At 42.7% G+C, this 15738-nt stretch overlaps 1 protein-coding gene across 12 annotated transcripts in view; it reads left to right on the top strand.

Annotated features, from left to right (window-relative positions):
- Positions 1-15738, top strand: part of RIMBP2 (RIMS binding protein 2) — a 522092-nt gene that overhangs the window by 376127 nt on the left and 130227 nt on the right. For all 12 annotated transcript variants that reach the window (XM_043966745.1, XM_043966763.1, XM_043966824.1 and 9 more), the window contains one exon: positions 7882-7986. In XM_043966745.1, coding sequence (XP_043822680.1) covers positions 7882-7986 — 105 coding nt within the window. The remainder of the gene's footprint in view (positions 1-7881; positions 7987-15738) is intronic.

Here is a 15738-nt window from a genome sequence, read left to right as displayed (position 1 = left end):
AAGAAACCTAGGTGTGTCCCTGGTGCTACAACCAATGTTGTCATCCCCTATGCTACCCTACGTTCCCAGGGACTCAGTTTCCTCATCTATGGAATAAAAAGTTTTACCCAGTCACAGCTAACATCTCTTTCCACATGAATCTCTGTTTCCATGGACAGTACTGAAAGGGGAGGTTGCATCATGTCTTGGTAAGAGTGTAAGATTTAGGATTAAGAAGGCCAGATTCGAATCCTTTCTCTGGCCCTTTATTTTCATGTTCCCACTGATAAGACACGTAATTTCCCCAGGCTTCACTTCCCTTATATGTAAAATGAGAAGACCAGATAGACTAAGGTGTTTTGTAAACCTTACATCTCTGTAAGCATTCAAGAAATGATGAACTCCTTGGGGATAGGAATTCTCTTTTGCCTCTTATATTTCCAGGGCTTAGAAGGGTGCTTTGTTTTTCTTTTTTGCCTTATCCCATAGAATCCCTCTTAGAGTCAATGACTCTGTTAGAATCTGAAGTCTCTAGCTGCAGAGAGGATTATATAGCTCCTGTTTCAAAAAATCTCCAGGAGGTCTATGCTTTCACCAGGCACATACACATACATTTGGACTATGTAAGCGCTTAGTAGGTGCTTAAAATGTTTATTGATTGATTGAAAAATGTTTCCTGTACATCTCATGATTTGGAGAGAGAGAGTGTATTGATGTTAAAATAGTGCCTCATTTCTACTGTAACTAATCTCACATCATCCCATTAAGATTATTTGGTCTGTAGGGGCAGCTAGGTGGCACAGTGGATAAAGCACCAGCCCTAGATTCAGGAGGACCTGAGTTCAATTCTGGCCTCAGACACTTAGCACTTACTAGCTGTGTGACCCTGGGCAAGTCACTTAACCCTCATTGCCCCCCACACAAAAAAAGATTATTTGGTCTGTGAGAGGCATATTATTTCTATTCCTGTAGACACCAACTTCATACTGACTCATTTTATTAAGATGAGTATAAAATGCTACTTTTTCATTATTTATCTATCATATCCCCAACTAAAGTGTACATTCCATGAGGGCAGAAATTGTTTTTTACCTTTCTTTGTCTCTTTGTCACTTAGCACATTGCCTGGCACAAAAAGCAATTAATAAATGTTTGTTGACTGAAATCTTGCCATCTTCCTCTACTCTCTGACCCTGATTAAGAGGACTCCCAAAGCAGACCTTTCAGTTATGATGTCCCACCCCAAATCTTCCCTCTCTATTGCCCTTTGATGGTCCCAAGCCAGAATCTTGCAACACATGCACGTCTAGACCAATTGTTTCCATATTTAGTTAATGTTGGTAATGAAACCTGGCAGAGAAGCAAGTTTCCGCCACTAGCTAATAACTTCCTTCCCAGAGCTAAATAAAGATCACCAGCCTGCATTTTGCATTGCCCATTTTTAAAATAAACAGAAGCACAAAAATTAGCTGGAATAATTGTCTAATTAAACAGCTGTATAATTGTTGCACCAAACTATGGTGGCTGAAGGGGAGGCGAAAACCCTTTTTCCTCTAATGCCGATTCATTTAAACATTTAACTAAACAGTCCAAATGTGTGAACGTGCCAGGTGCAAGCATAGACCTCCTGGAGATTTTCTGGAACATGAGGCACATAATTCTCTCTGCAGCTCGAGACTCCAGATTCTAAGAGTCATCAGGTCTAAGTGGGATGCCATGGGACAAGGCAAAAAAAGAAAATGATCATATGCCCATTATATAGATTAGGACTTAGAGGAAAGAAAATCAATTTCTACTGATTGAGAATCAGCTGGTGTGCTTTGGAAAAATCCAAAGCTTTCTTATAAAGATTTCAAGTTCAATGATTTGAACTCTGTTTTGGAGTTCCCAGGACTATAGATTTAGGGCTGGAAGGAAACTTCTTGGTGTTCAGTTGTTTCAGTTGTGTCTGCCTCTTCATGACACCATTTTGGGGTTTTCTTGGCAGAGACACTGGAGCGGTTTGCCATTTCCTTCTCCAGCTCGTTGTACCTATGAGGAAACTAAGGCAAACAGGATTAAAGTGACTTGCCCAGGGTCACACAGCTAGGAAGTATCTGAGGCTGGATTTGAATCATGCAGATGAGTCTTCCTGACTTCAGGCTGAGTGCTCTATCCACTATGCCACCTAGCTGCTGGAAGAAAATTTAGAGATGATCAAATCTAATCCCATTATTTTACGGGTAAGCAAATTGATTCCTAGAGTTGGGAACTGATTTGCTTAAAGTCCTACAGGCTGAAAGGAACATGGCTGAGCCTTGAACCCTTGTCTTCTGACTCCAAATCAACTCTCCTTCCTCTTAGCCATAGCGCCTCTCCTCTCATCCCCTTCTGCCTGCTGTGTCTCATAATTTTTTTTTTTGGTGAGGCAATTGGGGTTAAGTGACTTGCCCAAGGTCACACAGCTAGTAAGTGTTAAGTGTCTGAGGCCGGATTTGAACTCAGGTACTCCTGACTCCAGGGCCAGTGCTCTATCCACTGTGCCACCTAGCTGCCCCTGTGTCTCATAATTTAAGTGTTAATGAGTGAAAATGTATTTCAGGAAAAAAAATGTTGAGAACAATTTCAACCTGATACAACTCAGTGAGACAGCAAACCAAAGCTGGGAATCTTGTGCATAGCCCTTCTATCACAATAGGAAGGCAAGTTTGCTCAGTATCCTTTGGGATTCAGTAAAAATGGTCTTGTTTGCCTTTCTTTGTATCTCCAAGACTTGGCCCAGTTGCTGGAACACAGTAAGTGCTTAATAAGCTCTCCTCGATCTGCTTCCTTTTGGGATATCTCTGCTTCCTTGCCATCATGCATCCCCCTCCTCCGACCACTTGTCAGCTCTCCTTTATGCATTATCTGCCTCCATTGGAATGTAATCTCCTTGAGGACAGGGACTATCTTGTATTTGTGTCCCTGGAATTTAGTACAGTACCTGGTAACACAGTAAGTGCCTAATAACTATTCTATGTGTGTGTTTCTGTGTATCCAATAAATGATAAATTCATGTTGACTGAAAACCAAATAATCATTTTCTTTAGCAAGACCTGATATTCAAAGGGTCTAAGACTAATGGAGTGGGGGGCAGCTAGGTGGTGCAGTGGATAGAGCACCGGCCCTGGATTCAGGAGGACCTGAGTTCAAATCCAGCCTCAGACACTTGACACTTACTAGCTGTGTGACCCTGGGCAAGTCATTTAACCCCCATTGCCCTGCAAAAAAAAAATCACACAAGACTAATGGAGCCTGGATGGGGATACCTGCTCTTTCAACTCTTGAGCTATTCTCTTTTCTAATTATTAGGGGATACCTACTATATGTCCTTACCCCAACTAGACCACTCATACTGTCTGTGGTGACATGGTTTGAAAACCTCTTTATAGCATAGATTTATATTCCTGTTATCACGAGTCCATGTGAGAAGTCTCATAGCACTAGGGAAACTACTACCTGCCTGCTGCTGAGTGTGGCGGTAATTACAGCTTCTGCTATCACAGCTTCATGCTATCCATGTATGCAGATGGTAGAGGGGATCCAAAGGTTGTTGGCTTTAAAAAGGAGAAAGAAATTAAGCATGGGTAGTCACTGATACCACACATATCCAAGTTTCCCAAGCAGTATGCCAAACTGTCTATAGGACTTTATTTCTTTTTTATTCTTTTTTTGGGGGGGTGGGGCGAGGCAATGAGGGTTAAGTGACTCATCGAGGGTCACACAGCTAGTAAGTGTCAAGTGTTTGAGGCCAGATTTGAACTCAGGTCCTCCTGAATCCAGGGCCAGTGCTTTTATCCACTGTGCCACCTAGCTGCCCCCGACTTTATTTTTTTTTTAAACAAAGAGAAAAAGATCTGTGGGCAGAAGTCCTTTGGGTGGGAAAACAAGACCTCATATCCTTAGCAGAAATTGTCCAGCTTCCTACCTGGAAAAAGCTTGTGGACAAATTTAGAAATGTTATTCCAGAACTTTCAGTGCCTCCAGTGCTTCCCCTTGATCTCAGTTCTGAATTGACCCATATTCTAGGTCACAATCTTGCAGTGACTTTATCCTTGCTAAGGTGGAAGCCTATAGTCTGGAAGCTATAAGATATTTCCCCTGTCAATGGTATTTGCATTCAGAAGATTAGAAATCATGGAAGAATAACTGAGTAAATCCTTCCTTGCAGAAAGACATGGGGATGGGGGAGGATATTTTATGGGGCGATATCTTCCATGTGACTGAAAATAGGCAACATATTCCTATCTATTCTTTTATTTTTTTTTTCATTTAAAGCTTAATCAACTCTACTTACAACAAAACTCAATGAACCAGTACCTTAAATGGGGTACATTACTTTCTATTTCTTCCAATTTGTATTGGTCTTCATAGAGATGCTGTTCCAACATTATAATTAGTGTGTGTATATAACTCTCATGTTCTACTTTATACCTAACATCACTTTGTAATTAAAATGTAGGAAAATGATGTAATGGACAGTGATGGACTTGGATTTACGAAGACATAGGTTCAAATCTTGCCTCTGATACTTACTAGTGGGTGGCCATTTAAGACTTACTTAACTTTGAAAGCCTCAGTCTTCCTCAGCTGTCAAATAGGATTCCAAATATCTATAGTACTCATAGTTATTATAAAACTGAAATAAAATCAAGTATATAAAGTGAGATACAGAGATAGAGATTTTTAGAGGGCCTGTAATTTCTTTCTTCAATGTAGAGAACTCTGAGTAAGAACCTCCTCTATTCCTACAGATCTGTACCTTTCCTTCAACTTCAAGTAGGGGTTATTAAGAAATTAAATGGGGTGGGGTGGTGCTAGGTGGTGCAGTGGATAAAGCACCGGCCCTGGATTCAGGAAGACCTGAGTTCAAATCTGGCCTCAGACACTTGACAGTTACTAGCTGTCTGACTCTGGGCAAGTCACTTAACCCTCATTGCCCTGCAAAAATAGATAGATAGATAGATAGATAGATAGATAGATAGATAGATAGATAGATAGATAGATAGATAGATGATAGATAGATGGATAGATAAACAAACAAACGAATGAATGAATAAATAAATAAATGACTAGAGATTCATTAGTGTGAAGGGTGCTAGAATTGTAATCAAAAAGGCATGGTTGCCTTAGCCTCTGTGTGATCCTGGGCAAGCCACTTAACTTCCTTGTGCTCCAGTTTCCTTATCTGTAAAATGAGGAAGATTGGACTCAATGGTTCTCTAGGACCATTAGTTTCCAACTGTAAATCTGTCAACCTATAAGGCTCTCTTCACTTAATACTAATAACAGTACCAATAATAGCTATCTCCCCCTAGGAGGCACTTTTGGATTTTTATGCCCAGAGCCTAATCCATTGTCCATCCCATATAAGGCACTGAACAAATGCTTCTTGATTGATTTATTGATTGATTGTGAGGAAGAAATAACAAGAAAATATGGTCCCTCCTTTCAAGGAATTTAGAGGCTAATTAGGAAGACACACACACACACACACACACACACACACACACTCCTAAAAGCCTTAAAGAAACAGAGGAAACAACAGAAAACCTTCCCTTTCCTGACTTCATCCCTCTGTATAGTTGGTACACTATGGCTAGAATATACTCCCTTAGAATCCCCACCTCCCTTCAAAGCAGAGTTCGATGGGATCCACCACTGGAGGCCTTTCCTATCACTCAGGAAGTTAGTGTCATCCTCCTCCTGAGATTACTTTGCATTATTTTGTACCCTGAACTCTTCTAAGGTTTCAGTTTCAGAACAGTTGCTAATATGCTTTGGTAGAAAAAAATTTTTAAACGGAGGGGCTCCTGCGATAAGAAGTCACTAGTCTGGAGCAAAATCTCAATCTTGCTTTATTTACTTATCTGGATACAGATTGCAACCCCATGGTAGGGGATGAACTCCTTGAGGGCAGGGACTGCTTTTTGGTTTTGTTTTCTTTTTATCTGCCATATCTAGCGCAGTGCCTGCACATGCTAGGTGCTAATTTGTACTTGATGAATTGAAGTAAGCAAATAAATTTGTTTCAGGGAGGGAGGGAGGTAGAAGGAGAGACTGGGGAAAGGTGAGGGAGGAGGGAGAGAGAGAGAGAAAGAAAGAAAGAAAGAAAGAAAGAAAGAAAGAAAGAAAGAAAGAAAGAAAGAAAGAAAGAAAGAAAGAAAGAAAGAAAGAAAGAAAGAAAGAAGGAAAGAAAGAAAGAAAGAAAGAAAGAAAGAAAGAAAGAAAGAAAGAAAGAAAGAAAGAAAGAAAGAAAGAAAGAAAGAAAGAAAGAAAGAAAAAAGAAAGGAAGGAAGAAAGAAAGAGAGAGAAATGAAGAGAGAGAAGAGAGGAGAGAAAGAGGAGAGTGGGGAGAGAGAAGGGAGAGAGGATTGAGGGAGAAGAGAGATAGGAGAGATGAGAGATTTTGTGTGTGTGTGTGTGTGTGTGTGTGTGTGTGAGAGAGGGAGAGAGAGAGAGAGAGAGAGAGAGAGAGAGAGAGAGAGAGAGAGAGAGAGAGAGAGAGAGAGAGTTGGGGTTAGAGGGAGGAGGAAGGAGAGAGATGAAACAAGGTTTTTCTATGTTGATTCCTTCATATTACTAAACATCAACATGTGTCCCCGAAATCGTAGTATAGTTTTCCGTGATTAAAAGCTTATGGCTACACTAAGACTTTTGGGACACCCTGTATGTGTCAGCTATACACTAGATCCTAGAAAATAGAAAAACGAAGAGTACATACTCCTTGCCTTCCTGGAGCTTACAATCTATTCAAGCAATGAGACAAATATACAAGTAACAATACACCGTGATTGAATGAATGGCCATTGAGCATTTGCTCTGCTCCAGAATGTTACAAATGTACAAAGATTTGGTTTGAAGAGAAGTAGTCACAGAGGAGGACAGAGGATGGCTGTACAAGGCTGAGCCCTAAAGGATGGGAAGGGTGGGACTAAAGGGAGAGAGACAATAAGACACAAAGGAAACCAGGTGAAAATGTGGAATAAGAGAACTCCAAACCTTGAAATCTACTACTTGTGCTCCTTTAGCCAAGTTGCTTCATTTCTCAACTCCTCCTCTGTCAACTGAGAGCCTTGGACTCCATGATCTTGGAGGTCCCTTCTGGGTCTAACTCCCATGTTCCTCTGACAGAGGTATTGCCTATGTGGGATGTAGGGAGAAAGAAGGCTGAAAAGGTAGTTTGGAGCCAATCTATACCTGACTGGAAGTCAGAAGTGAAGAGAACCTCAAACTCTATGGAGTCCATCTTATGCCCAGCACACCTTACCCACTAGGGAAAGGGCTAGGAACGTGAGACAAAGACTTCTGCCCTTTATTCAGAAGTTAAAGGGGAAACATTGGAATTTTTGGAGTGGGAAAGTGACACAATCAGAGCAGGAGCTCCCCAAACCTGAAATTAAAAGACTTCTCTTCTTCTTTATGTCACAGAGGAAAACTCAAAGAAAAAAAAGAGAGAGAGAGAGGCAGATTTAAAAGAAGAAAATGGAACCTAGGGAGTTGAGCACAGGGTTTGTGACTTTTCCTTGGGAACGCGGAGTCACGAGACAGGAGGGAGAGGTGTGGGGGGGCATGCTTGTCCTCGGAGCTTCCCATCAGAAGAGGTCTCCCGTGCTCAGGCAGGCCTCCCCAAGGGAGATAAAGGCGTGGCAGATTGCCCACCCTCCCCACCACCTCCATCCCCCACATTGCTCGTTGCTCAGGAGGACAGCCTCGGTGGAAACACCCATCTGTTTTCACCGCCTCCGAAGCTAGACTGAGTGTTCTATGTTGAGTCAGACTCCCGGAGCCGACTCGTGCTCCACGGCATCTCTGCCGCCAACCACAAACCTCGGAGATGCTAAGCAGTGTCCTCTCTCCTTCCCTCTCTGTCCCTCCCAATAGCATATGCGAGAGGCCGCGGAACGGCGGCAACAGTTGGAATTAGAGCATGAGCAAGCCCTGGCCGTCCTTAACGCGAAGCAGCGGGAAATTGAACTTCTGCAGAAGGTGAGTTGATGCTGGGAGAGAGGGTGAAATGGGGTGTAATAAAGGGGGAAGAAAAATGAGTTCAGAGCCTGCGAGGGAGGGCGAAGGGAGCTCCTGGCCTTAGCCCCCTTCTTTTTGTGCCTTTTCTCCCAGGAGTGGTTTATTATCTTACTCCTTATGCCCAGGAGAAAAAGGTTCAGGGTATATTGTTCCAAGGGTTGTGGTATTGTTCTAGAGGCTGCTGAAGGGGAAACAAGTCCTGGTCTTGTAGAACCGTAGCATGAGAGTGAGGTTGTCTGGAGATGGCGTGGTACAGAGGACAGACAACTCTAGCTGACCTCTCTTTGCCACTTGCTACCAATGTGACTTGGAACAAAACTGCTCAACCTCACTGGGCCTCACTTTCCTGAAGAATGAAATGAGGGGGTTGGACTGGATGACCTCGGAGGTTCCCCTTCCAGGTCCAGGTCTCTGCTGCAAACCTCCTCATCTTTCAGAAGATGAAGCCGGGGTTCAGAGGAGTTGATGGAGTTACCCAAGGTCACACAGCTATTAAGTGTTAGAGTCAAGATTTTTAAAAGTTCTATCCTAAATGGAATCCAGAGTTTTACAACTGGGGGTGCAGAGGTCATCTCATCCAACCCCCTTCATCTTGTAGGCCCACGGTGGCAAAGGGTTTTGACCGAAGCCCAGGGAGAAGAGGCTCTCCTGCTCAGTTACACAGAATCCAGATTCAGACCCAAATGTTCAATCTCAGTCTGGAGAAATCTCCACTGTGTCACACATTGTGTTTGCTACAAAATTAAACCTTTGGTTATTGATCTTCTGAAATCTCCTTGGGGTTCTGAACCTTTGCTGTCCTGTACTAGCAGTGGTGGTCCTGGTGATTCTTGTAAATGGAAATATTCATTCTTTAATGTCAAGAGCAAAGCCAACATCGTACGATGGAAAACATACCAGATTTGGAATTATAGGACCTGGGTTTGAATCTTACCTCTGATATTTACTACCCATGTGACCTCAGGCAAGTCATTGGTTAAGTGGCTCTGGAGGGCCTTGATGTCTTCATTTTGTTTGTTTGTTTCATTTTGTTTTGTTTTGTTTTTTGGGGGCAATGGGGGTTAAGTGACTTGCCCAGGGTCACACAGCTAACAAGTGTCAACTGTCTGAGGCCAGAATCCACTGCACCACCTAGCTGCCCTGCCATGTCTTCATTTGTAAAGTGGGAGGCTTCGATTAGAATTCAGGGGAGTCCAACTCAAATAGAAAAGGCCAGGTATTGACTCAGAAAATGACAAATTCCCATTTTCTATGTTTTATTATATTTTTGTTTATTTTGTTAAACATTTCCCAGTTACATTTTAATCTGGTTCAGACCCACTTAGGAGTTTTGTAGGCCACAAGCCCTAAGTTTGACACCTCTGGGTCAGATGACCTCTAAGGTCCCTTTCAACTCTAAAATCTATAGCTTGTTATTGGATTCAGAGAAACAGAACCAGCTTTATCATTTATTACCTATGTGAGCCTCGGCAAGTAATTTCTCTATTCTGGGCTTGTTTCTTCATCTGTAACATGAAGGAGAGTCTCCATCTCTTGGCTGAGTATTTTCTCTGGCTGCGCCTCATGCCCATGATGTTTTCTCTCTCCTCATCTCCTCCTCCTGGCTTTCCTTAAAGTCCTAGCTAAAATCCGACTTTCTACAGGAAGCATTTCCCAGTCCCTTTTATTTTATTTATTTATTTATTTATTTTTTGGTGAGGCAATTGGGGTTAAGTGACTTTTCCAGGGTCACACAGCTAGTAAGTGTTAAGTGTCTGAGGCTGGATTTGAACTCAGGTCCTCCTGACTCCAGAGCTGGTGCTCTATCCACTGCGCCACCTATCTGTCCCTTCTCAGTCCCTTTTAACCTTAGTGCCTTCCCTCACTTGATTGTCTCCTATTTGTCCTGTATAAAGATTGTTTGTGCATATTGGTTTGCATGTTGACTTTCTTCCCCATTAGATTGTAAGCTCCTCAAGGGCAGGAAGTATCTTTTGTCTATTTTTGTGTCCCTGGTATTAGATTAGTACGGCACATAGTAGGTGCTTAATAAATTCTAATTTGCTGACTGAGATGCTCACAATCATTCTGTATCATGGGATGTCTGTCTTGAAGAATTTGAAAAGCTAGCATAGGAAAGAAGGACTAGGCATAATATTATAGATGTCTCTGACACGTACTAGCCGTGTGACCCTGGGTAAGTCATTCTACCTCGTTTGCCTCAGTTTCTTCATCTGTAAAATAACCTTAAGAAGGAAATAGCAAACCACTTCAGTGTTTTTGCCGAGAAACCCCCAAATAGGATCATGTAAAATTTGAAATTATTAAAAAAAATGACTGAAATAACAACCGATAGGTGTCTAATTGGAAGAGACCTGAGAAATCATCTATTCCAACCTCTCTGTTTTACAATCGAGGAAGAGAATTGCTTTCCCAAGTCCCCATAGGTAGTAAATGTCGGAGATAGACTTTGAAAGCAAGGCTTCTGGTTGTAGTATTGTTGTTTCCATTGCACCTCTCCACCTCTTGGTCCCTGAAAGCAAACCATGAACAATGGATGGAAGCTGGAGAGATGCAGATTTTAGTTTAACGTAAGGGAAATTGTCCTTATCCCAAGAGCTATTCAAAAGCAGAATGGACTCTCTCAAGGGGTAGGGAGGGTTCAAGTAAAGGCTCCGGATGACCAACTGCCAGGGATCTTGTAGAGGGAATTTTTGCTCTGGGGTAAGATGGCTAGGCTCCTCTCGGAGGCTCCCTCCCAACTGAGATTCAGCGATTCTCAAAAAGCATCCCAGAAACAAAACAGATAACAGTGGCCACCTGATGCGATAGGGTAGCGAGTAATTACTCTTTCTTCTGTATAGCTATCTCTGCAGATTACAGTGTGTTTATCCAGCTCCATGATCACAAAATGAAGAACATCATATTGCTTGTTCAACCTCACTGTCGATAGGAATCTGCTGAAGAGATTTTTCTCCTCTGGAGTTTATTAGCAGCCCCCGCTGGTCTGCTGAGCAATAACTTCTGAGGTTGTGTTCTTAATCATTTATCAAGATCTCATATTAAGCAGAGATTTTATTAAGCCAAGGGTGATGGGCAATGCTGCAGTTTCTGTTACCTGTTATGCTGGGTTTGCTGACGCTCCAAGAAGCCATATTTTATCAGATGCTATCTGGAGGAGATATTACCAGTGCCCCAGAAGAAATATGAGTCTTCCCATCACCTGTGGTGCCAGCGACTTTGTTATTGAGTTGGAGATGAATGTGCTTCCCTGACATCTGAATTCATTTTTCCTCCTAGCCCTGGACCCAATGTCCTGAGGCTAGGTTCACTCCAGGAAGATCTTATGTTAGAGAGGAGAATATGATAGAAACAGTTATTATGGGACAATAGCAAGGGGGTCAAAGGGGCCTGGGTTGAAATCCCCTGCCTCTGCTACTTCTTAGCTGTGGGATCTTGGGCAAGTCAAACTTAACCTCCCTGGGTCTCAGTTTCTGCATCCATAAAATGAGAGGGTTGGATTAGATGAGCTCTGAGGTCTCTTCCAGCTATCAAAACAACAACAACATTAATAATATTAATAATAATAGCATTAAAAGTTTTCAAAGCACTTTGCAAATATCATCCCATCCGAGCCCCACAACGACCCAGAAGTTATCTGTTGTTATTATCCCCATTTTATAGATGAGAAAACTGAGACAAATAGAGGTTAAATGACTTACCCAGAGTCACACAGCTGCTAAGTGTCTGAGATAAATTTTGAACTCAGGTTTTCCTGACTTCAGGACAAATGCTCTATCTACTACACCATATTGACTCTCTGAGGAAGAGAAAACAGGTGAAATGCATTCTAATTAATTTAGAGATTTCTCAAATCCTTTGGCTATATATGCGGGTGGAGCCATGAGTAGAAGTGGCTAGCTCTGTGTCCACTCTGTTTTACAGAGTGGACAGCTAGGTGGCCCCACAGTGTGCAGAGCACTGGGCCTGGAGTCAAGAAGACTCATCTTCCTGAGTTCAAATCTGGCCTCAGACACTTACTGAGTGGCGCTGGCTAAGTCACTTAACCCTGTTTGCCTCTGTTTCCTCATCTGTAAGATGATCTGGAGAAAGAAATGGCAAACCATTCTGATATCTCTGCTAAGAAAACCCCAAATGGGGTCCTCGAGAGCCAGACATAACTAAAAATGACTGAAAAACAACAACAAAAAGCGGAATGGAATTGTCTTGGGAGGTAATGGGGTCCCCCTCACTGAAGGACTTTGAGGCTCTATGATATATTGGGCATATCATAGAGAGGATTCATATTCAGATATGAGTTGGGCTAGATGCCTCATAGTTGACCCCTGATAATTCTGAAATTCTGGGATTCTAATTGTGATTTATAGAAATCAGCTGTGTCCATGTCTTTTTTTTTTTTTTTTGGTTGGGCAATGAGGGTTAAGTGACTTGCCCAAGGTCACACAGCTAGTAAGTGTCAAGTGTCTGAGGCTGAATCCTGGGCTATTGCTCTATTCATTGCGCCATCTAGCTGCTCCCTAGCTGTGTCCATTTCTGAAGCAACTCTTAAGAGAGGCTAAAATGAAATGTATGAAAACACATGAGCAAGAGAACAGTCTGGGATTTCAGGAACATGGGGAAAGATGGCAAGTAGGTTGTGGCTTTGTAGAAAAATCCAAAGGAGGTGCCCAAGGCATGAAGGATCTAAAAGACTGGACCTGCTCACAGAGCAGTTAAGTTAGAAATCTGGAGGAGGGAGGAATAAAAGAAGAGTGTATGGGGTGAAAGTGTGATGTGATCATGGACACAGCCTGGACTTGAAGAGTCAATTTGGACTACATAAGAAGACAGGTTCAAATCCCTACTTTATAACTGACTGTGTTACAGTGGCCAAGTCACAAGAGAAGACATTTAGATCTGGAAAGGAATCCAATCCACACATTTTACAGATGAAGAAACTTGAGGCTAAGAAATTAGGGTCACACATCCAGTAAAGGTCTAAGGCAGGATTTGAACTCAGACCTTCCTGATTCCAAGTCCATTGCTCTATCTACTGTGCCACCAGAAGCCTCAGTCATTTCACCTTTTATCTTCCCTATCTACCTTTGTTTAAAATGAGGGGATGGGAGTGTTCAGCCCTTGAGGTCCCTTTGAGCTTGAAATCTATGGTCCAGATTCAAGTCTCAGTGCTGCCATCATTTGCTGTGTGACCTTCAGCAAGTTACTTTTCCTCTCTGGTCAGTCAGTAGAGGTTGACTAAGTGCCTACTATGTGCCAGACACTATGCTAAGAACTGAGGACACAAAGAAGAGTAAAAACCTTGCCTGCCCTCAGGGAGATTACAATCTAATTGGGGAGAGGCAACACAAATATACGAACAAGCTCTATACAAGATAAATAGGAAATCATTAACAGAGGGAAGGTACTAGGATGCAGAGGGGTTGAGAAAGGCTTCCTGTAGAGGCTGGAATTTTAGTGGGGACTAAAAGGAAGCCAGTAGGTGGACATGAGAAGGGAGAGCACAGGCATGGGGGAACGGCCCGAGAAGATGCTCAGAGCTGAGCTGGGAAGCGTCTGATGCTAGAGCAGCCAGGAAGTCAGTGCTACTGGATGGAGGAGTATGTGTCAGGGAATAAGGTGTAAGAAGACCTGAAAGGGGGAGGGGGCTTTGATATGAAGGGTTTTGAATGCGGAGCAGAGCATTGTGTATTGGATCTTGGAGCAATAGGGAGCCGCTGAAGTTTATGGAGAAGGGGGTAACATGATTGGACCTACACTTGAGGAAAGTCACGTTAGTAGCTGAATGGGGATGGATCTCAGTGGGAGAGACTTAAGGCAAGCAGACCCCCAATAGGCCAGGGTCTGCACTGGATGGCCGGCAGTGTCAGAGGAAAGAAGGGGGTGTATTCGAGGGACAGTGACAGGCCTTGGCAGCAGCTTGGATATGAATGCTGAGAGAGAGAGTGAAGAGTTCAGGATGTCTCCTGGTTTGTGAGCCAGAGGAAGGCTGGCATTACCTTCTTTCTTTTCTTTTCTTTTTTGTTTCTTTGCTTCTTTGTTTGTTTGTTTGTTTCTTCCTTCTTTCCTTCCTTCCTTTCTTTCTGGGCAATGAGGGTTAAATGACTTGCCCAGAGTCTCACAGCCAGTAAGTTTCAAGTGTCTGAGGTCAAATTTGAACTCAGGTCCCCCTGAATCCAGGGCTGGTGCTTTATCCACTATAGCACCACCTAACAACCCCCCCCCCATCCCTTCTACAGGAAGAGGGAAGGTGGAAGGAGGAAAGGTGAGGACTTCTGATTTGGATATGTTTCCCTGACCTTTCTATGGCACTTCAGTGTTTGCAAAGCATTTTACATATGACCTCATTTGATCTTCCCAGGACTGTGATCAAGCTATGACTATTTTCTCCATTTTACAGATGAGAAAACTGAGGCTAAACAGGTAAAGTGACTTGCCTGACACAGCTGGTTACCTAAGGCAGGCCTTCCTGACTCCAAATCCAACGTTGTATTCATTCTGGCCTCTGTCTCTCTCCACATTCTCATTTGTGTGAGCAGTATATGGAAACACATCCACAAGAAAGATTTCCAGTTGATTAAGAGTTTATTCAGAAAGTTACAAAATGTGAAGACAGGAGCATTCTTCTGGCAAAGGCTGATAGCTATCAATGGACCACGCACACTCTGTCTTCCTGACAGCCAACTCCTATCTCCCTCCCTGTATCCAGTCTCCCCCACCTTTTTTTTTTTTTCATCACAAACGACAGTTGTAATGATCGAGCTTTTACCATTAAATGCCTTTTTGCACATTTCCAATTCATTAGGGGGCCAGTTGATTTGGCCATTATTTTTGATCTCTCAGACTTGTAAAATGATTTCCCTCATTTAAAAAAATGCTGCTGCTGAATTGACTAAGACCCAACTTAAAGAGCTATAATGAATGTTGCTAAGGGGGATTTCAAGCTCTTCTCTTGGGTCCCCTGATTTTAATTACTTTCCATGCCTTTGGGAGGCACAGAGGACCCATGGGGTAAGGCAGGATCTGCCAAGAATAATTATTTTCCCCAGGAGGGCTTCTAGTGACCTTCCGGGCTTAGATATAAATTCCAAGAGCATGAGGCATATTATTTGTGTTGGTTGTATATGGTTAATATGATGGTCCCCTCCCATACATCCTTTCCATCATGATGAGGGTGATATGTTCCTATGTGAGTCATTTAGAAAAGAGTGTGGTTTGAGGGGCAGTTCGATGGCTCAGTGGATAGAGCTATGGCCCTGGAGCCAAAAAGTCAAGAGTTCAAGTGTGACCTCAGATACTTACTAGCTGTGTGACCCTGGGCAAGTCACTTAACCCTGATTGCCTTTAAAAAAACAGAATCAGTGTGGTGTGATAATAGAATTGAAGTACTATAAGGTCTGGGCCTGTTTCAGTTTTGGTTTTGTATTCACAGAGCTGTTGAGAGCCCTTGATTTAGTACATTTAGTACTAATTTAGTACATGTATTGATTTAGACACATCAGTAAATGCTTAATGGTTCAATGATACAAAGACCCCTGGAGTCAAAAGATATTCCAGTATGGTAGAATGTTGTTTAGAACCTTTGTGACCCAGAGCAAGTCACTTCACCTGAGCCTTGGAGAGTATGGACCAAATAATGCCTATTTTGGGGGGGGTGAATCAATTGGGGTTAAGTGACTTGCCCAGGGTCACACAGCTAGTGTCAAGTGTCTGAGG

This window comes from Dromiciops gliroides, chromosome 1 (assembly GCF_019393635.1).
Source record: "Dromiciops gliroides isolate mDroGli1 chromosome 1, mDroGli1.pri, whole genome shotgun sequence".
NCBI classification, from domain to species: Eukaryota; Metazoa; Chordata; class Mammalia; order Microbiotheria; family Microbiotheriidae; genus Dromiciops; species Dromiciops gliroides.
The sequence above is the reverse complement of the archived record's forward strand: the minus strand, read 5'-3'. Positions and strand labels throughout refer to the sequence as shown.